This window comes from Stegostoma tigrinum, chromosome 38, assembly GCF_030684315.1.
Source record: "Stegostoma tigrinum isolate sSteTig4 chromosome 38, sSteTig4.hap1, whole genome shotgun sequence".
In the NCBI taxonomy this organism is placed as follows: Eukaryota; Metazoa; Chordata; class Chondrichthyes; order Orectolobiformes; family Stegostomatidae; genus Stegostoma; species Stegostoma tigrinum.
The window spans coordinates 3,218,725-3,240,487 of record NC_081391.1 but is presented as its reverse complement, the minus strand read 5'-3'; the positions used below and the strand labels follow the sequence as shown (position 1 = coordinate 3,240,487).

Here is a 21,763-nt window from a genome sequence, read left to right as displayed (position 1 = left end):
ACACACACACACACACACTGACTATCACTGGGGTACAGGGTCGTCCCCCCCCCCCCCACACACACACACACACACACACACACTCTGACTGTCACTGAGGTACGGCCCCCCCCCCCCCAGACACACACACTGACTGTCACTGGGGTACGGGGTCTCTCTCTCTCTCTCACACACACACACACACACACACACACACACACACACACACACACACACACTCTGACTGTCACTGGGGTATGGGGTCCCCCACACACTCACACTCAACACTCACACTCACACTGACTGACGCTGGGGTACGCGGTCTCTCTCACTCACACTCACACTCACACACACACTGACTGTCACTGGGGTACGGGGTCCCGCACACCCACACACTGACTGTCACTGGAGTACGGGGTCACACACACACACACACACACACACATATACTCACTGTCACTGGAGTACGGGGTCACACACACACACACACTGACTGTCACTTGTGTATGGGGTCGCACACACACATTCTGACTGTCACTGGAGTACGGGGTCACGCGCGCACACACACACACACACACACACACTGACTATCACTGGGGTACAGGGTCACACACAGTCACTGGGGTACGGGGTCGCCCCCCCCCCCCCGACACACAGACACAGAAACACACACAGACACAGACACACTCTCACTCTCACACTGTAGCCATCGTACAGTCAGCATGGATTAGGCATTCTGGTTTCTACAATGACCTTCAGAGTTTGAGGTGAAATGATGCCCACTGTGATGAATCTAACTTCGACAGAAGACTTGATAGATCTGGCTAGGTGTCTGTGGGGAGACAGGTTGTTGTCTTGTAGGCCTAGACCCTGTGCTGAAATTTGGACCTGGACCTGGATCCTGGGCTAGGATCTGGGGTCTGGAGTTGGGCCTATCTATCAGCGGCCTGCACTGGGACCAGTGGGCAAGGAATCTAACTTGTTGACCTTTTTGCCCATATTTGCACACAGTGAGCGTCTGTTTATGGACATGGCTGATCGGTTGGCAGAAGATGGTTGGAAGGAACTTGGATATCAGTATGTGAACATTGACGATTGTTGGGCAGCAAAGAGGAGAGACTCAGAGGGACGGCTGGTGGCTGATCCCGTCAGATTCCCCAGTGGAATTAAAGCTTTGGCTGAATATGTGAGTCTAGATTTATCCTTCTCCTATCCCAGCCCCTCAACTCTCTCTTTCTTCCTCTCATCTTCATCCTGACTGTCCAGTCTAACCTCACCCCACCCAGGGGAGAGGAGAAGTGTGAATATAACCATTGGATTTGCAGCTGACCTGAACGTTGAATGAGTCAGAATTGGGTGGAAACTGATTGTGGTCTCAATATTGTTCTGCAGTGGATCATTCAGGAACTTCTACTGAAAGAGAAGCATATTTGTTCTGCAGTTGTTCGTCGAGAGGGTGAGGCGCTCCTTTTTCTGTGTAAGTGGTTGTGGGAGTCTGGTGTGGTGACCATATTAGATGGTGACTACCACAACCATCCCCACAGGTCACAGCTTCCGTTTCCTAAAATCTGCTACTTGAGACCTACAGCCAGGGGATTCCTGTGATGAGATGTGTCAGTTTTCTCATCTAACTATGGAATTTGCTCCCCCTGAGTGTGGTGGATGCTGGGACATTGAATAAATTTAAGGAGGAAGTGGATAGATTTTTACTGAGTAATGGGTTGAAGAGGTACGGAGAGTGGGCAAGAAAGTGGAGTTGAGGTGGAGGTGAGATCGGCCATGATTGTGTTAAATGGCAGAGCAGGCCCAAGGGGCTGAATGGCCTAATCTGGATTCTTATGTTTTTCTCACAGCATTGAGGTCATAGAGCAGGGCAGGGTGGTGTTTGGAGGCCGGTTTTCAGAGGCTACCACTTGCCTGTTGTCTGTGCCCCTGATTGTCCCCAGTTAGTTAAGTTGGACCCCAGTCTGTAGGCACCTTTCTCATCTGGTGGGGAGGTGGTGAGTTTTTGCTTCTTAAGGGGCTATTAATCAATCACTTAAGGGGCTTAATAGCTGTGGAACTGAGAAAGTGGTGGTGCTTTGCCCAGGAATCCAGTCCGCACCAGTCTCGATCTATCTCTGCAGCTGTGAGGCCGAGGTAAGTTCTGTTTGACTTTACTCCCTGGTTTATAAATATGCAGAACCTGCAACATCCACATGATGTAATTGCCACCAGCCACTCTTTATGCGCTACGTGAATTTCCTCCCACCTCTCCCCATCTCACCTTGCTTTTGTAATGGAAACCTGTTTCCAAAGCCAAAAAAAATTTTTTTTTTTAACAGCTTAATAAATTTGTCCTGCCACCTTCCAACACTTGCATTCCAACACAAGGAAGGAACAAGAACGGTCCATTCAACTCCCTTCAGCAGTCCGTCCTCACATAGTGTGTGTCTGTCAGGACAAAATATTAGAAGGCAGTATAATTTGGGATGGTGAAGGCTTTTGAGAGGGTGCAGAGAAAATTATTGAGAATGATTCCAACCACAAGGGACTATAATTATGTGGATAGATTGGCAACAAACGGTTTGCTGTTGTTTGGAAAATGACTTGATAAAAGTCCTGAAGATATGAGGGGTCAGAGTCATTAAGGAGAAATTGTCCAGATTGATAGAAGGATCAAGAACTCGAGGATACCAATTTAAAATAAATGGTAAAATAAAGAAAGGTTGGAGGAAAGGAATTATTTTGCACAGCGGGATCAGGACCTGGAATGCATGAGATTATAGCAGAGACACGTTTAATCAGGCTTTTTAAATAGAACTGAATAATTATCTGAAGAGAACCAAAATTGCAAAGCTGCAGAAAAAGGACAGGGAAGTGGAAATACACCATAGAATCCCTGCTGTGTGGAAACAGGCCCTTCGGCCCAACAAATTCCCACCGAACCTCAGAGCATTCCACCGAGACCCAACCCCTCATCTGCACCTCCCTGAGCACTGTGGGCAATTTCACATGGCCAATCCACCTAACCTGCATATCTTTGGACTGTGGGAGGAAACCAGAGCAAACCCACACAGACGCAGGGAGAACATGCAAACTCCTCACAGGCAGTAACCCGAGGCTGGAATCGAACCCGGGTCCTTGATGCTGCGAGGCGGGAATGCTAACCATTGTGCCACCCTAACTAGGCGCGTTGTTCTTGCAGAATGCCAGCACAGATGTGCCTCGTGCCTTCACTGGGTGCTGCTGATCACGTCTGCTCTTGCCTCTTTATTAACCCTTCACCTCTCAGGCCCAAGCCACATAGATGGGCTGACAGCCATTTTCTCTCTTACTGTTGAACGCAAGCCTCCAAGACAAAACAGTTTTGGGGCTGTCGGGGAGGGGAGAGGATTCCAGCCTCCATTTTCTTCAGAGAATTTGCCTGCCTTTTGTTTAAGGCAACAGCAGGAATCCAAGACAACAAGCTGTAGAGCTGGATGAACACAGCAGGCCAAGCAGCATCAGAGGAGCAGGAAGGCTGATGTCAGAAAGAAGGGTCTAGGCCCGAAACGTCACCCTTCCTGCTCCTCTGATGCTGCTGGGCCTGCTGTGTTCATCCAGCTGTACATCTTGGTATCTCAGGTTCTCCAGCACCTGCAGTTCCTATCATAGCTGGAATCCAAGATGTTTGCCAGTAAACCTCCGAGCTGGAGGAGGCCTTTGGACCTGCTGAAGTGAGTTGCGACTGTTCTGTATCAGAGCTCAATTGACACACCTCGATTTGGTAATTCTTCAAAACCCTTAACCAGCAAAACAACAAACAAAATGTTTCTGTCTTTTTTGACAGGTCCATGCAAAAGGCTTGAAGCTTGGTATTTATGGAGATCTGGGCACCTACACCTGTGGTGGCTATCCGGGCACCACACTGGACCAGATCGAGCTGGATGCTCGCACCTTTGCTTCTTGGGGAGTGGACATGCTGAAGCTGGATGGCTGCTACTCCAACTCCTCTACCAAGGCTCTGGGTGAGAACTGGAGTGACTTACCCCAAGCACTGTCCCACGTGGCTCATTGGGATTGGGGAACCTCTGCAGAATTCATAGAATCTGAGAATGCTACAGCACAGGAGGAGGCCATTCAGCCCATTGTGGTTGTACTAGCAGCTTAGTGGTGCAATCCAACTACTTTCCCAGTAGTTCTGTGAATGTTTTCATTTGAAATATTCTGTTTTGAAAGTTATTGTTTATTCTGCTTCCATCACCCATTCAGGCAGCACCTTCCAGATCATCACAGCTCCCTGTATAAAGTTTATTCTCGTCTTCTAACTGACCAATGCTGGAGGTTTATTGTTTTCCTGTGCCATCTGATTACTACCATTCCTGTCATTGCAGAAGTCTGTCCTTATTTACAGCATCATTATTGTATATTAATGCGAGATAATCACGGCCTGATCTGTATACTCAATCCCAGGAGCAGTGTTTCATAGAGTCATATAGCACAGAAACAGACCCTTCCATCCCAAACTAAACTAGTCTCACTTGCCTGAGTTTGGCGCGTATCCTTCTAAACCTTTTCTATTCATGTTCTTATCTAAATGTTTTAATTGTTGTAACTGTATTTGCAACCACTACTTCCTCTGGAAGTTCATTCCGCACATGAACCACGCTCTGTAATACAAAAAGTTGCCCCTCATGTCCTTTTTAAAATTTTTTCCTCTCACCTTAGAAATAGTTTTAAACTCTCCTACCCTAGGAAAAATACCCTTGCCGTTCACCTTCTATGTGCCGCTCATGATTTTATAAATCTCTATAAGGTCACCCCTCAACCTCCAATGCTTTAGTGAAAAAAGTTTCAGCCTCTCCAGCCTATTTTTATAACTCAAACCCTCCATTCCTGGCAAAATCCTGATAAATCTTTTCTGAACCCTCTCCAATTTAATAATATCTTCCTATAGCGGGGTGTCTAGAACTGCACACAGTACTGTAGAAGAGGCCTTACCAACATACAGTACAACCTGAACATGACGCCCCAACTCCTATACTCAAAGGTCTGGGCAGTGGTTGCTTTCGTAGTCACCCAGTCTACCTGTAATGTGAATTTCAAAGAATTATGAACCTGAACCCTTCTCTGTTCTACAACACCATCCAGGACCCTATCATTACTTGTATAAGTCCTGCCCTTCTTTGTTTTACCAAAATGCAGAAATGTCCATCAGGAGCCTTTGCCCCTGAGATCATGGGTTCAAGCCTCTGCTGTAGTGACTGGAACTGTGTTTCCACATGTAGTCCTTAGAGCGTTACTGTATCAGAGTGTCATCTTTCAGATGAGATACCAAGGCTCTGTCTCCCATGGCAGTATTTTGGAACAAGAGCAGGGAACTTCCTTCTAGAAGCTGAGGTGATGTTTATTTTTCAATCAACAACCTAAAGAAAACACAAGTCGTGTGGTCATTTTTTCATTGCTGTTTGTGGGAACTTTCTGTGAGCATACATAATGACAGTGCCAGCCCTTCAAAATGACAGGCTGTTTCAATAGATGTAAGGCATTTTGGGGCATTCTGAAATGCAGGCTGTAAATATAAGTCGATACAGAACTCAGAAGAAATGCCCTTTCTCAAAATAAAACAATGGCTGGTGGAAGAAATGATCCCTAGTGGCCACAGCTTGTAATTGCCTTGTTTACATAGAATTTCAATCCAAAATGTTTACATAGGCACTTTGAATGTTAACTGTTGATGTAAAAATGTGACCAAGATTGTGGCACACCATAGTGACCATTCACGGTGGCTCAGTGGTTAGCACTGTTGCCTCACAGCGCTAGGAATCTGGTTCACTTCCACCTGGGGGTGACTGTCTGTGTGGAGTTTGCACATTCTCCCCGTGTCTGTGTGGGTGTCCACCAGGTGCTCCAGCTTCCTTCCACAGCCTAAAGATGTGCAGGCTGCGTGGATTGGCCATGCCAAATTACCCATAGTATTCAGGGATGTGTCGATTAGGTGTGTTAGCCATGGGAAATGCAGGGTTACCGGGAAAGGTGGTGGGATGGATCCGGGTGGGATGCTCTTCAGAGGGCTGGTGTGGATGTTTTGGGCTCAGTGGCCTGTTTCCACACTGTGGGGATTCTATGATTCTACTTGGTTGATTCCTGGCATATATATTATGAATTTCCTTGATTGTTCTCCAAAAAAAGTGGCTGTCTTGCTAGGATATGCTTTCATGGTCACCTCTCATTCTCCCAGTCACTCCTCAATCCAAAATTCCATTTTTAAAGCCAGTCTCTCACTCCCAACACCCACTGGACCCTCCACAAACTCACGTCTATAATCAAGGCTTTGGTCATCCGCTTCCAACTTCTCTTTCTTTGGATCAATATCTTTTTGGAGCTGGTCACAATCCTGAGAAGTGACTCGGGGCATTTTCTCTTATGTTTAAGGAGTGATAAGCTATTCAACTGCAGGTGGCATTGTACGTATCGTATTAAAGCTCAATCTTCTCCAGGCCAAAACTTCATTCGCACTGGCCATTGGAGCAGAAACTGCGAGCTAATTAACTTGTCTAGCAATGCCGGTGAACTGAGAGGACGGGACAACTGGTGATTTTGTGTCCGGGTTGAGGAGGAGAATTGGTAGAGTAGGGGGCTGTGGCAGTGAGGAGGAGTGGAAGCAGACTCTGTTCGGATCTTCACTTGTTTTCTGGTTAGATCTGTGCTAATCAAAGCTGCAGGTGGATAGATTTTTAAGTGTAATCATTTGTCATTTCTTTTCTGAACAGGGTATCCATTGATGTCAAAGGCACTAAATGCCACAGGCCGTCCAATAGCCTTCTCCTGTAGCTGGCCAGCTTATGAAGGAGGTCTGCCCCCTCAAGTAAGGCTGAAGAACACAGTATCTGCCTCACTTTCTAATGGATGGGTGGGGGTGGTGTGGGCTTGTTCATTTGGCTGGATGGCTGATTTATGATACAGAGTGACATGCAGTTTTCAATTTCCCAACCAGTTACCGTGAAGGTCCAACCTTCTCAACCTCATTCTTTGCCTGAGGTGTGGTGACCCTCTGGTTAAACCACCGGAGTTGTCTTTCTGTGATGAGAGACATGAGTAATCCTCTGGGACTGTGACAACTTTACCGAAGGGGGATATCTCCTGGATTCCGTAGATACTTGCCATGTTGTCTCTGGTTGCTAATTTCTCGTTGGCAGCCAGAATCTTGTCAATCTCATTACTCTCTTCTGACATTGATATTGAGGGCAACATTACTGGGTGAGGAGAAAGCGAAAACTGGAAGTTCTGCAGCATGTTTGGAGGAATTCTGCCAGATCCCAGCCTCTGAAAGGTGTAGGTATCAGAAACACAAATAACTTGAAGGGTGAAGTGATGAGGAAATGCTTGTGAATGAAAGCTTCACAGCTTGGATGGAAAGTTAGAAGACCAGCTGAAATTGGACATTATCAAACAGCTATCCCAGCAGGAGCCATTCACAGTGTTGACTCGTCCTCTCCTCAACTCTGTTCACCTGCTTTTGATCCATTACCCTTACCCAGCAAGAATCTATCTATCCCAGTTTTGAAATCTCCAGGTGAGCACTGGCATCACTCTGCTTTAGGGAGAGAAACTTCCTGATATCCAGCAACATTTGTGAGGGAAAAGTGCTTCCTGAATTCAACCCTGCAATAGCCCCTGACTCATACTTGGGTTATTCTTTCTCTCAGTCAAGTCCTTTAATCATCTTAAACACCTTGATTGTATCACCATTATGTCTTTTAACTTTAAACCATAATCAGTCTAAGTTAATGTAATCAACCCTCATAGTTTAAGTATTGGAGCCATGGTACAATTTACCTGCGTCTCTTGCAAAGTGTTACTAGATTATACTCCCCCGGATGATGCCAATGGTATTTAACTAAAGTTTGTTTTTACAATTGAAGCAGAACCTCTTCTCTGTTGCATTTCGGGCCTTTGAGCTAAAGGCCTGTACTCCACCTTAATGAAGTACTTTGGGGTATCTTGAGGTTGTGAAGATGCTATAAAAATGCACTTCATTTTCACGCTTACTGTCTTACCAGTTTGCATCCTCCCGTCATGTTCTCTGTCTCTTACTCGTCCCTGCTCACTCCTCCCCAACTGCATGCCCTCATCTCTCGGCTTCCTCCATTCATGAGCATTGTCTTTATGTCCCTTTGGCTGTTTGCAGGTTAACTATACGTTGCTGGGGGAGATCTGCAATCTGTGGAGGAACTATGCTGATATTGACGACTCATGGGAGAGTGTTCGTGGCATCATTAACTGGTACTCGAGCCACCAGGATGTGCTGCAGCCAGCCGCTGGCCCAGGAAAGTGGAACGACCCAGACATGGTACCCTGCCTTATTTTCCTTAGTTCACACGCTGCTCTGCCACTCAATGGGAGACTTTCGGACACACATGTTCATTGGAGTAGTCCTTGCTGTCGGCACTTGTACAAATTAGGAGCAGAAGTAGGTCATTCAGGCCTCCAAGCCCGCTCTGTCATTCAGTAAGATCATTGCTCATTGCTCCCCCCCAGCCATTTTGAAAGTTCTTGTATATTTTTATTATATCTTATATCTACGGTGTCCACTTTCATTTAAATGTCAACTTCCATTCAAAAGGTTGTACTTTGAAGTTCCACTCCACAGACTTGAGCCTCTGTTCTGGACTAACAGTCCCAGTGCCACACTGCCAGAAGAGCTGCTTTTTGAATGTGATGTTAAACTGAGGACTTTTACCCTCAAGTGTTGTATGTAAAGGATCCTCAGTATTACTCACAGGTGAGCAGGGAAGTTCTTCCTGCATGATTTTATTCCTTGATAAACACTGGTAAATCAGATTTTCTGGTTATATTCTCATTGCAGTCTGTGCGATCTTGCTGTGTCCATAAATTAGACATATTCCAGTTGTGACAGTACTTCCAAATTACTCATTGTTTCCGAACTTTGCAATGTCACAAGAGACAAAAGCTGCCAATCCCTCTGACAGGAAGAAGGAAGGGGAAGGGGCCAATGACAGGCAACGCAGCCTTGTGGTTGAAAACCCCCTTGTAATTTCTGCTAATCTGTTGGCATGGTATCATATTGGTGTCTTTCTCCATGGTTCGTGTTATCGATTCTATCCTTCTCATGTGCCATTGTCTGAAACTGAACCAGATTGTTTGTAATCTTGACATCCTAATTGAGCTAGCTAGGTCTTAAGCCCTGTACACTCTCCATCACTGGCGTCACCTATTTCCATCTCCTTAACATCACCCTATACTGTACCTTTCCCAGTTCACCAGCTGCGGTAAACTCTGGACCCTCCACGCTCGGTTATTCCGATGTAGCCAGCCTCTAACCCTCTGCAGGATCAGCATATCCATGCCTCTGCTGCCCTCCCCTGACTAGTACTGGGTCCGATTTCACCTGTATCACCCCTCTGCTTGCTCACTGGCATTGACTTCTGAAACCACAGTGCTTCAAAATCTCACCCTCGTTTTCAAATTTCTGGGACCCCATCGAGCTCTGCAATCCTCCAGTTTTGGCCTCTTGCACATCCCCAGTTCCCATCTCTCCATCAGTGGTGCTCAGTGTTCACATAGCTGATCAAAGGATTCTTGTGTGGCACTTGGTGAGCTGACATATTAACTTCTGGTTCTGGAAACCACTGCCGTGCACGGACCCTGGAGGAAAATCAAATTCAGGGGAATGTAGCTAATGCCTATGTCTGCAACTATCCAGGCCCCTAAATCTCCCTAAATGTCTCCAATTTTCTACCTGCCTTTCCTCTTTCAGATGACCCTAAGATCGATATTACTTGATCGAGTATCACTGTCAAATTCATAGAATCATACAGTATAAAGAGGCCTTTCCGCCCATAGAAACTGTTCACCCAAAAATGTACTAATTGCTACATTAGTCTCATTTCCTCACACATAGCCTTGAATGTTATGATATTTCAAGTGCTCGTCCAAGTACCTTTTAAAGGTTTTAAGGTTTCCTGCCTCAGCTCCCCCTCCCAGGCAGTGCATTCCTGTCCCCTACCCCTCTAGGTGAAACATGTTTCCTCATATCCCCTCTCAACCTCCTTCCTTTCACCTTGAAAGTGTGCCCCCTTGTTATTGATCCTTCAACTAAGGGAAACAATTGCTTTCTATCCACCTTATCCATGCCCCTTGTAATCTTATATACCTCAGGACCCCACTCAACCTTCTCTGCTCCAAAGGAAATAACCCAAGCTTATCCAGGTTGTCTTCATAGCTGCTTATATCTGTCAGCCAGGGCTCCCTGATTGCACCATATTAACAGCCCCAATCAGGGAACTCCTAATCTATGAGGTCCACCCAGCTGACTGTGTTACAATCACTAGACTAGAGTCCTGCCATTCATTGAGTACTCCCTTGCCTTGATATTGTCATGTCTTGAAATTATATTTGGTTACATTACTGCAAAGTGCCTTGGTACAGTTTACTCAGTTAAAGGGATTTTTTTGGAAAGGTTATATTTGTCGTATAGTTAGTCACAGTGGTGTACTATCTCTATCCCTCATGCTCCTTTTTGATGTTTCTTTTCCTCTAGTTAATTATCGGGAACTTCGGCCTGAGTTACGAGCAGTCTAAGTCACAGATGGCTCTCTGGGCCATTCTAGCTGCTCCCCTCTTTATGTCTAATGACCTGCGGGCTATCTCCTTGAAGGCATCGTCCATCTTACAGAACAAGCTGCTGATCAGGATCAACCAGGATCCACTGGGAATGCAGGGCTGTATGCTTCTGAAGGTGAGCGACAGGAAGGATGGAACAGCAAGGAGATGCTGGGCTTTGAGGTAGATTGGGCCCATCACCAAAGTACGTGATGAGATTGAAGGAATGAGTGAAGCTAGTGAGGGTTCAGAAGAGATTTGCCAGGATGTTGCCAGGTATGGAAAGTGTGAGTTATAGAGAAAGGCTGGAACTTCTTTCACTGGAGCGGAGGAGGTTGAGAGGTGACCTTAGAGGTTTATACAGTCATGAGGGGTATAGATAGGTTAACAGTAGGTGCCTTTTTTCCTTAGGTTGGGGGATTTCATGACTAGGTGGCATATTTTTAGGGTGAGAGAAGAGTGATTTAAAAAAGACATGAGGGCAATTTTTTTTTTAATAGAGTGGTTTGCATGTGGAATGAACTTCCAGAGAAAGTGGTGGATGCAGGTAGAGTTACAACATTTAATAGACATTTGGATAAGTACATGAAAAGGAAAGATTTGGAGGGATATAGGCCAAGCGCAGGCAGGTAGGGCTAGTTTAGTTTGGGATTATGGTCGTCATCTTTAAGCCCAGTGGACTGAAATGTCCCATTGTCATTTTCATCTCTGATGAGTTCATTATTCTAAGTTGGGTCAAGTTAAGAGATGTTAGAATTGGCATGTGTGGATGAGCATGTACCATCTCTTACTGGTTACCAGTAACAATGGAGTTCACAGCCCAGATGGGATATTGGCTCCTACTAGGGCCACGGGCACATTCTTGGTCAACCATGGTTGGATGCTCCATGAGAATGGGGGAGCTGATGTGACAGAGTTGTGGAACAAGGGGATCAGCAGTTGGCTGTGGTTCAGAAATCAGTGACCCAGTTAGCTGGATCTTTCGGGAGGGGGGCATTTCACATTTGTGCCATTATTTAAGGCTTGTTACTGCCAGCTAAAATGTTTTGTGCTGGGAATGTGAATTGATCGCAGAATAGTAAGGGTGAAAGGACATTTGAAATCAATGGCATATCTCCTTAAGCAGTAAACTAATAACTAAACAGGGAAAGAACTGAGGAAGATAGAGACAAATTAGCACATGCATTTAAACTGTTCAATCTCATTTCTTCAGATAGTTGTTGGAAATTTTTGGTAACGTTGGAGCTACACTTCCTAATGCAATCCTTATCTTGCTTTTTAATGGCATATTCTGTGTACAGTTTGTACGCCGTCATAGATTGATTACTAATCACTGGTCGAAGCTGGAAAACATCTGATTTTTCATCCAGGACTGATAAAAACACACTGCAGTTATTGCTGAGATGCAAGAAGAGAAATAAAGAAAGTGTAAGAAAGAGAATAGGTCAGAAAAGAAAAAGAATGTAAAATCTGACATTTTAAATTGCTGTATCTCCAGGTGCAGTCTTGAAGATGTTTATAAGATAAAGGAGCACAATTTATACCATTCAGCCCATTGAGTCTGCTCCACCAATTCAAACATGGCTGATATGTTTCTTAACCCTGCCTTCTCCCTGTATCCCTTGATCTCCTTACAAATCAAGAACCTCTTTCTGTCTTAAATACACTCAATGATTTGGCCTGCACAGCCGTCTGTGGCAATGAGTTCCACAGATTTATGTCCCTCTGGCCGAAGGAAATGCTGTTCATTTCCGTTCTAAAGGCTTGTCCCTTCACCCTGAGGCTGTCCCCTCAGGTCCTAGTTTCTCCTACTAGTGGAAATGTCTTCTCTGCGTCCAATCTATTTGGACCCCTCGGTATTCTGTAAGTGTCAATGAGATCCCGCCTCCATCATTCTTCCAAACTCCATCATGTATGGATCCAGAGTCCTCAGTTGCTCCTCATATAACAAGCCCATCACCCCTGGGATCTTTCCTGTAAACCTGCTCTGGACCCCCTCCAACGTCAGTGCCTCCTTCCTTAGATACAGAGACTAAAACTGTTCACAAATTTCCATATGTGGTCTGACCAGACCCTGATATAGCTTCAGCAGTACATCTCTGCTGTTGTATTCCAGTACTCTTGAATATTAACATTGTATTTGACTTCCTAACTGACAACTGAACCCGCATGTTAAGTTTTAAGACAATCCTGAACTAGGACTCCAAAGTCCCTTACTGCTTCAGATTTCTGAAGCCTTTCCACATTTAGAAAATAGTTCTTCCTTGGGATGAACTTCTGTTGATCCTCGAGTTACCCCTAGAATTGCTGCTGCATTGTCTTCCTGCTAGTCTGACTTTTCAATCAACTCTGGCCAGTTCTGTCTTTGTCTTTTCAGTTACCTTTACTCAGTTGTAATTCAGTCATATCTGATTCAAGTTTCTCCCTCTCAGAATTCACTCTGAAGCTTATCATACTATGGTCACCGCCCCTTAGGAAGGGCTCTCTCACTCAAGCTCCTTAATCAAGTCTGCCTCATTACACATCACCAAATCGAGAATTGTCTGTTCCCTAGTGAGCTCCAACGTAAGTTTCTTCCACAAATTCCTTTTCTTCAGATCTGCTGAAGAAACCTGATTTTTCCAGTCTACCTGTATGTTGAAGATTATTGTCATAGTGCCTTTCTTACATGCCTTTTTTAATCCTCGTGTGAGTTTTTTTTCTACATCCCGACTACTGCTAGGAGGCTTGTACACAACTCCCTTCAGGGGCTATTTCCCTTTTGCTGTTCCTCAACTCTACCCATGCAGATTCTTCGCCTCAGGCTCGATTATCACTTCTTCCTGTTGGTTTAATTCCATTTCTTACTAACAAGGCAACTATGCCCCTCTGCCCATTTGCCTGTCCTATTGATAGGACATGTATCCTTGGATATTTAATTCCTAGCCCTGATCACCTTCCAGCCGTGTAGCCACCAATTTCAACCTGGCGCTACAAGCTTATTTACCTTGTTTCATACAGTGTGTGTATGTACAACACCCTCAGGCCTGCACTAACTGACCCCTTCTCAGAGTTGCCTGCTCTAACTGAAATTAGATTCCTAACTCTTTCCATACTCTATCCTATTACTTCTTCTGGACTCTTTAATAACCCCTGCTGAGCCCTCGCTACCATTTAAATTTTTCCATAACTTTCAAGGCAACTGAATCCAGCCTCCACTATTTGGCTTAAAGCTTTATTCACAACCCTAGTGGATGACATTGGCATCTTTCTGCACACGTTGTTTTCCTCATTCAGTATTTGCCAAAGGAGTATCCTGCTTTAACATGCTAGTATCTTTTTGAGGTATTAAGTTAGCATGACTCAGACCTATACTATTACCTATTTGATGATTTTTCAATTGTAGCCTCCTGCCCTTTCTCCCTTCAGCAAAAATATCAAATGTTTTTAATCAGCCCAGGTGAAAACTAACATTCGAGGAGTGCAAGCAATAATCCAGATTTGATAATTATTGGTTATTAATTAATTACAGTACACAAACCATACAGAATATACCATTAAATAATGGAATAAAGGCATCTTAAATGCATAAGGAATGTGCTGTCACTAAAAAATCTCCAACAACAATTGATTATCTGAAGGAATGAAAATTAATGTTTGAAACGGATAACTTTCTAGGCCAGAGAGGCTGACGAGCAATCATTAATCATGTCCATGTTGTTAAAAGGTATTTAGACTGTTAGAAAACAGATTTAACATGAAATTAATAAATGCACAGATACAACAAGTGTGATGAGGCTGAGAGTGAGATGCTGATCTTGCAATGTAAATCAACTAGCACATTCTCAGAATTTGAATCATGACTCTCTTAATTTTTGCCCAATTTTCACATTGGTAATGGTTAACATGCCACTTTTTTGCAGCAGGTTGTGGCCAATCTGTTTTCAACAGCTATTATTTTTCCTCTTCCCCTTCTTCACCCCAGGGTAAGAACAATATAGAAGTCTGGTTGCGAGAACTCTCATCATCAACCATGGCACTAGCTTTCTTCAGTCAGCGCACTGACATGCCTTACCACTACACAACGTCTCTCAGCCAGCTCAACATTACCACCCCTCCGCTCTTCTCAGTGAGTATGGATTGCCTTTTGTGGTTTGATCAGGATATTACCGAAGCAAAACAGCTTCACAAGGGTAATGCCAGAGTGGAGAGGTCAATGCATTGGCCATGCTAAATTGCTGATAGTGTTTCACTGATGTGTAGGTTAGTCATGGGAAATGCAGGGTTACAGGGATAAGGTAAGGCATTGGGTCTGGGTGGGAATGATCTTTAGAAGGTCAGTGTGAATAGTTGGGCCCAATGGCCTGTTCCCACACTGTAGGATTCTATTCTATTCAATTCTCAGGGACATTTGAACAGGCTGAGGCTGTATTCCCAGGTAAAATCAGACCTGAGAACTTGTTTTAACATTATGAATGGCGGCACAGTAGCTCAGTGATTTGCACTGCTGCCTCACAGCACCAGGGACCCAGGTTTGATTCCAGCCTCAGGCCACTGTTTCCGTGGAGTTTGCATTTTCTCCGCATTTCTGCATGGGTTTCTACCTGGTGCTGTAGTTCCCTCCCAAAGTCCAAAAATGTGTAGGCTTGGTGGATTAGTTATGATGAATGCAGAGTTATGGAGCCTGCATGGAATGCTCTTCAGAGGGTCGCTGCAGACTTGGTGGACCGAATGGCCTCCACCAGCACTGTAGGGATTCTATGGTTCTATTATCGGATTTGACAGCTGGGTAGATGCAGAGAGGAAATTCTCCGTAATTCAGGAGAAACTTCTTTACCCAGAACATGGTTCAAATGTGGGACACTTCTCTCCCCCCACAGGAAGGGATTGGTGCAAACAGTACAGATAAATTTAATGGGAAGTTATATGAGCAAAGGAAGGAGTAGGGAATAGAAACATACTGATAGGCTGTGATGAATGGAACAGGAACCTGAACACTGGCAGAGATTACTAGCTCTGAATGATAGCGTGCCGTAGATTTGATGAAATTGAGGTACTGTGAGACCTTGCAAAGTTGCATTTGGAGAATCTGTATCTGTAACTCCCCTCTGGGAGCATCTTTTCTTCGGGTAACAAGGAAACCGCGGAATTGTCTCCCCACTCTGCCAAACACAGCCATGTCACTTCCACAAGTCCCTGTCTTAGCCCCATTATCCTCCCAGGCCTATGCTGCTCATTTCCATATTTATAATGGATGCTAATTAAGCCCAGCCCCCTGTAGTGCTCTCACTGGCTGGATTCTGTCATTACAAATACATTTGCTGCTTCAATTAACAATTGCAGACATGGAAATTTAGGCTGTAAGTACAAACTGAAGGACAATGGTTGCATGTATAGATACATAGATTTGCCCATTGACTGCTGTCTGGGGAAGCGAGTTCCATAAAATCATAGTACCCTGAGTGAAAAATATTCTCTTCATCTCTGTCTTAAATGGGAGCTCCCTTCTTTTTAAATTGTATCCCCTAGACTTAGTCTGTCCCAGAAGGGAGCCCCATCCTCTCAATGTGCACCTCCAGGATCTTATTTCAATAAGAACACCTTTCATTCTTCTAAATCCCAGCCATTAGAGGCCCAACCTTTCCCCATAAGGTAATACCCTCATCTTAAGAATTAGCCAATTGCATCTTTGCTGAGCTGATTCCAACGTATGATTTACTCTCTCATTCTATTTGTAAAACATTCTTTGCCTGACCAGAACTCTGTGGTCAGTTTTAAGTTCATTGCCCAGTTTGAGAATGAGTACTACTTCTCAGGTGCCCTGACTTGGTCCTTTTGTTTTTTCTGGATGTAGATGCAGGATGTATATTCGGGATGGGTCCTGCACAGGCTCGAAGTCGACACCGAGTTCACTGTCACCATTAATCCCAGTGGAGTCGTGATGCTGTTCGTGTATCCTGTGAAACAGTTAATACAGAAATGGGAGAATAGGCCAGAATCCGGCCTCTTGAAACTGTGAAGAGGTCTTTGTCACCCATGGCAACTACTATAAACTTTTTATTCCTCTCAGGCATGTTGACGCTATGAATGTCTGTTTTATTCTCAAATCGAAAGCTCAGTTGTGCACCAAGCAAGAAAGGTATTCCCAATGCCTGCTCTTTTCAGGGTTTTGTGGGCTTTATTTTATACTTTTACACCCAACTTAATTTACAATGTTGTGTGGGTGGTGGGAATGTCCAGCGTTTGATGGATTAAACCAGCAGCTGGTTGCTCTGTTGTTGTCACATGTGCCCAACTCTTGTTCCTGGGTCAGAGCAGCAGGGTCTGTTTGACCACGTTTAGTCACTGAATCCTGCCGAGAGCCGCTAGCCATGTTTAAACCTTCGGCAGGATGTCGTCACTGAATCCTGCCGAGAGCCGCTAGCCATGTTTAAACCTTCGGCAGGATGTCAGCACTGAATCCTGCCGAGAGCCGCTAGCCATGTTTAAACCTTCGGCAGGATGTCAGCACTGAATCCTGCCGAGAGCCGCTAGCCATGTTTAAACCTTTGGCAGGATGTCAGCAGTGGAGGCTGTTTTTTTTGCCTCAGAGTCTGCTTCCAGCCATGGGAGGGAGTAGGGAACAACTGCTCTCTTGGGATTGGTAGGATGAAGTTGTTGAAACTGAGGGCAACTTGGACAGGTGCAGGGAAGAGACGGAATGGGATAGTTAGTATTTACGGAAGTGACAAAGATCATCTGTTTCCACTTCCATAATTTTGCCCCTTCTCACAGCCACTGGCACTCTGATTCAAGCTTCTGTTATCCCTAGATTTAATTATTCAAACATACTCCTGCTGGTCTCTTATCACTTACCCTACACATTGCAGCCCTTCCAAAACTTCACTGCCTGCATCCTAGCTTGCACCAAGTCCTGTCTGTTACTTGCCTGTCACCCCTTTGCTCCTTGACCTATGTTGGCTCTTGGCCTGGCAACACCTTGAATTTAAAATATCCATTTTCTACTTCAAGTCCCTCCATGATCCCAACCTCTAACACCCTCCAGCATTCCAGATTCCTGTGCTCCTCCAATTCTAGCCTCAAAACATGGGAACAGACCCTTCGGTCCAATCAGTCCATGTCGACCATAATCCCAAACTAAACTAGTCCCACCTGCCTCCCCTTGGCCCGTATCCCTCCAAACATTTCTTACGCGTGTACTGATCTAATGCCTTGTAAACAGAATTGTATCCAAGCCCGTCTGTTCGTCTGGAAGTTCATTCCACACATTAACCGCTCTGTGCATAAAAAAATTTGCCCCCATTTTTTTCTAAATCTCTCTCCTCTCACCTTAAAAATACCCCCCCAGTCTTGAAATCCCCCACCCTAGGGAAAAGGCACCTGCTGTTCGTCTTATTTATGCCCTCATGATTTTAGAAAGCTCTACAATGTCACTTCTCAATCTCCTGTGCTCTAGTGAGAAAAGTCCCAGCCTATCCAGCCTCTCCTTATACCTCAAAGGCCTCTTCTCCCTGCACCCCAGCGCTGGAGCCATTCCTTCAGCTGTCCAGTCCTGGAATTCTATCCCTAAACCTCTCAATTGCTCTACTTCATTCAGACCCTCCTTGAAACTAGGGTCTTTGATCGAGGTTTTGGGGTCTCCTCCTTTCTTTTAACCAGGTGTCTAGTTTGATTAGACCCCCAGCCTCTGTAATGTACCTTGGATAGTTTAATACACTGGTGATACAAAGTGTCTGTAAGCTATTGAAGATCAGTCCAGATCCATTTAGAGGGGAATCTGAAACTTCAGCAACCTCCCACCTCCCCCCCACCGACCCCCAGTTATACGCGAACATATTTTCCTGTCTTCACTCCTGAAGGCAGCCTGAATGGGTGGGATCAAACTCCCCCAGAGCCTGAATGTTTAGTTTTAGTTTTTCAGTAGCAATCGCTGGGCTCTTGAGATGAATATGGAAGCTGGGGTTTTCTTCCTGCTGTTAGAATTACATCTGGATGATGCCTGGTAGTTACCTATAAAATAAGAAAAAGTTAGGGTTCAGGCTATCCTCTTAATATATTTTGTGGCGATTTGGTCAGATCCATAACAAAGGTCTATCTCCTCTTCCTTTACTCCTGAACAAGCAGATATGGTTAGTCTCTATTTACTCTGTCAGCTCCTCTTAACATCCTGAAAACTTCAATCAAATCACTCCTTACCCTCGCTATATTGAGGATAAGAAAGTGCTGAGGAAGGGGGATTACTCACTGAAAGGGAAGCAGGATTTTCCAGATGGGAAGAAAATTCAGAAGTCTGAAGTGCAAAGAGACTTGGGAGATCTAGTCCAGGATTCTCTCAGGGTGAAGTTGCAAGTTGAGTCAGTAGTCAGGAAGGCCAGTGCAACCTTGGCATTTACTTTGAGAGGACTTGAATGCAGAAGCAGGGATATACTACTGGGGCTTTATAAGGCTCTGGTCAGGCCACATTGGGAGTATTGTGTGCAGTTTTAGGCCCAATATCTCAGGAAGAATATACTGGCCCCGGAGCAGGTTCAAAGGAGTTTCATGAGAATGATCCCAGGAATGAGAAACTTAACATATGAGGGCTCTGGGACTGTACTCATTGAAGTTTAGAAGGATAAGGGGGGATCTAATTGAAACTTGCAGAATACAGAATGGTCTGGGCAGACTGGATGTTGGGAAGATGCTTCCATTGGTCGGAGAGTCTAGGACCCGAGGGCACAGCCTTAGAGTAAAGGGAAGATCTTTTAGAACGGAGATAAGGAGAAACTTCTTCAGCCACAGTGGTGAATCTATGGAATTCACTGCCACAGAAGGCTGTGGAGGCCAGGTCATTGAGTACATTTAATACTGAGATAGATGGGTTCTTGATTATCAAGGGTTATGAGGAGAAAGTGAGAGAATGGGGTTGAGGAACTTAACAGCCATGATTGAATGGTGGAGCAGACTCGATGGGCTGAATAGTCAAATTTCTGGGCCAATGTCTTATGGTCTATAGAATTGTTTTCTTTCATTTTAAAATGTTTTGTATGTGTCCTATTAGTTGTAAACTGAATTAACAATTCTGAAATAAATTGCTTCTACTTTGATTTTTGTACTAAATTACATGCTTCCATTGTATTTTTTTTCAAAAGCTCAAATAAACATTGACATTGAGTTTGAAACCTCATTGTTACATATTCTGTCAGGGATTTTGTGATGTTCGTGGTACAGGAGTGGGGTAGTGCCAGTAGTGTCCCTGTCTCAGGGCTGGGAGATCTGGCTTCAAATCCCACCTGCTCCAGCAATACCGACATGGCTGAACTATTGATTAGAAGCATCTGGTACAAGAGTGGGATGTGAGCCATACCTGCAGTATTGAGAACACCCGATATCAGGCTCTTTGCTGTGGTGAAGAGCCAACATCGCTGCCACGTGTTTCAATTTGGTTATACACTTTGCTCAGTTTTTGATGCACGCCTAGCCCTCCATTCCCAAAAGCTACTGATAATCTGTCCTGACAGTGAATGGGATAAAGGATTGATTGGCCCAGTTCCCAAAGAACACCTGATCTCACTCTTGACTCCAAAGGTCAGTTTGAATTGGTCTCAGATGCTCACGAGTCTGCACAGCGATAGTACATCTGAGCTGAGGACAGCGACACTGCCCATGTAAAGGAGGCTTTGAACCAAGTGGCTTAGCTACCTGGAGTAGTCACCACTCTTTGTGACTGAACCCTTTTAATGCACCCATCGTAGGGTTCTATGTAGCACATAAACAGGCCAGGGGTGAGGGCACAGCTCTTCGTATCTCCTGATTTTGATTGAAAAGCTTTTCAATTCCCATCCATTGATTGAGACTGCACACTAATTTATTACTATTCTAGTAAATACTAGTCATAGACCCAATCTTCTCCCTCTCACACTGAGTGTAAAATGCAATCATGTTGTGATCATTGCTACTGAGAAGTGCCTTTACTCAGAGGTCACTCATTAATCCTGTCACATTAGACAATGCAAAATCTAATATAAGCTGCTCTCTCTGGTTGTTTCCACAACATACTGCTCTGGGTTTGTATATTCATGTGCATTGATGTTTGTATAAAGCATACAAACTGTGTGCAGAAATAGGTCACTTGGTCCCTAAGGCCTACTGTGCCATTCAAAAAGATCATGGTCGGTCTGCTTTTATTTCACATTCCACATTCTCATCTATTTCCAATAACCTTTAATTCCACTGCCGAATAGGAATGTTATCTACCTCTGTCTGAAAAATATTCAGACTAGACCTCAATCATCTTCTGAGTCAGAGAATTCCAAAGCCGCACAATCCTCTGAGAGGAAATATTCTCCCTGTCCTAAAAGGAAGACCCCTAATTATTAAACAGTGCTACCTTTTTTTCCTTAATTAGTGAAACCAAAACTGCACACTGTGAACCAGGTGGGGTCTCAGCAATGTTCTGTATAAATGTAGATTACATCATGTCTTTTTGTTCAAGTCTTCAGTAATAAAAGATAGCATTCTATCAGCCTTTTTAACTACTGGCTCCACTTGCATGCTACCTTGAGGGTCTCATGGGCTAGAACACCTAGATCTCTTTGCATCTCAGATACTTGAAGTCATCCTCTGGTTGAGCAGCAGCGCGAGCGGGAGCTTGGAGCAGGGGCCTGTCGGGAAGCCGGTGAGTCACTGTTTTTGAATTTATAAAAAGCTTACCTCGAAAATAGGCGGAGCTGCGCTGAGCAGGAGCCGACACGGGACTGGTGAGTAAGTGAGGTAATATATTTGTGTGGTTGCGTTACCCGAAACACTACCCGGCTAGTGTCTCCCACCCATCCTCCTCCTCTAACCAAAAAAAAAGGTTCTGTGCGCCTGATTGGTAAGGTAACAAGTTTATTTTTTATTTTTTTTTTTAGCAGTCTTGGAAATTTAGAATAATGGGAACGGAAGTCAGGGCAGTTGAATGTTCCTCCTGCAGAATGTGGGAGGTAAGGGTCACCACTAGTGTCCCTGCTGACTACATCTGCGGGAAGTGCACCCAACTCCAGCTCCTTGAAAACCGCGTTAGGGAGCTGGAGCTGGATGAACTTCGGATCATTCGGGAGGCAGAGGGGGTTATTGAGAGGAGTTACAGGGAGGTACAGTCACTCCTCAGGTACAAGAAAAAGGCAGATGGGTTATGGTCAGGGGACAGAAAGGGAACCCGCAGGCAGTGCAGGGATCCCCAGTGGACATTCCCCTC

General features: G+C 44.8%; 1 protein-coding gene across 1 annotated transcript in view; it reads left to right on the top strand.

Annotated features, from left to right (window-relative positions):
• LOC125447301 (alpha-N-acetylgalactosaminidase) overlaps window positions 1-19,654 on the top strand; it is a 31,226-nt gene extending 11,572 nt beyond the window's left edge. The window contains exons 3-9 of the mRNA XM_048521610.2: window positions 991-1,165; window positions 3,791-3,968; window positions 6,714-6,808; window positions 8,132-8,293; window positions 10,505-10,702; window positions 14,531-14,674; window positions 16,400-19,654. Coding sequence (XP_048377567.1) covers window positions 991-1,165; window positions 3,791-3,968; window positions 6,714-6,808; window positions 8,132-8,293; window positions 10,505-10,702; window positions 14,531-14,674; window positions 16,400-16,564 — 1,117 coding nt within the window. The 3' untranslated portion in view covers window positions 16,565-19,654. The remainder of the gene's footprint in view (window positions 1-990; window positions 1,166-3,790; window positions 3,969-6,713; window positions 6,809-8,131; window positions 8,294-10,504; window positions 10,703-14,530; window positions 14,675-16,399) is intronic.
• Window positions 19,655-21,763: the final 2,109 nt, after the last annotated feature.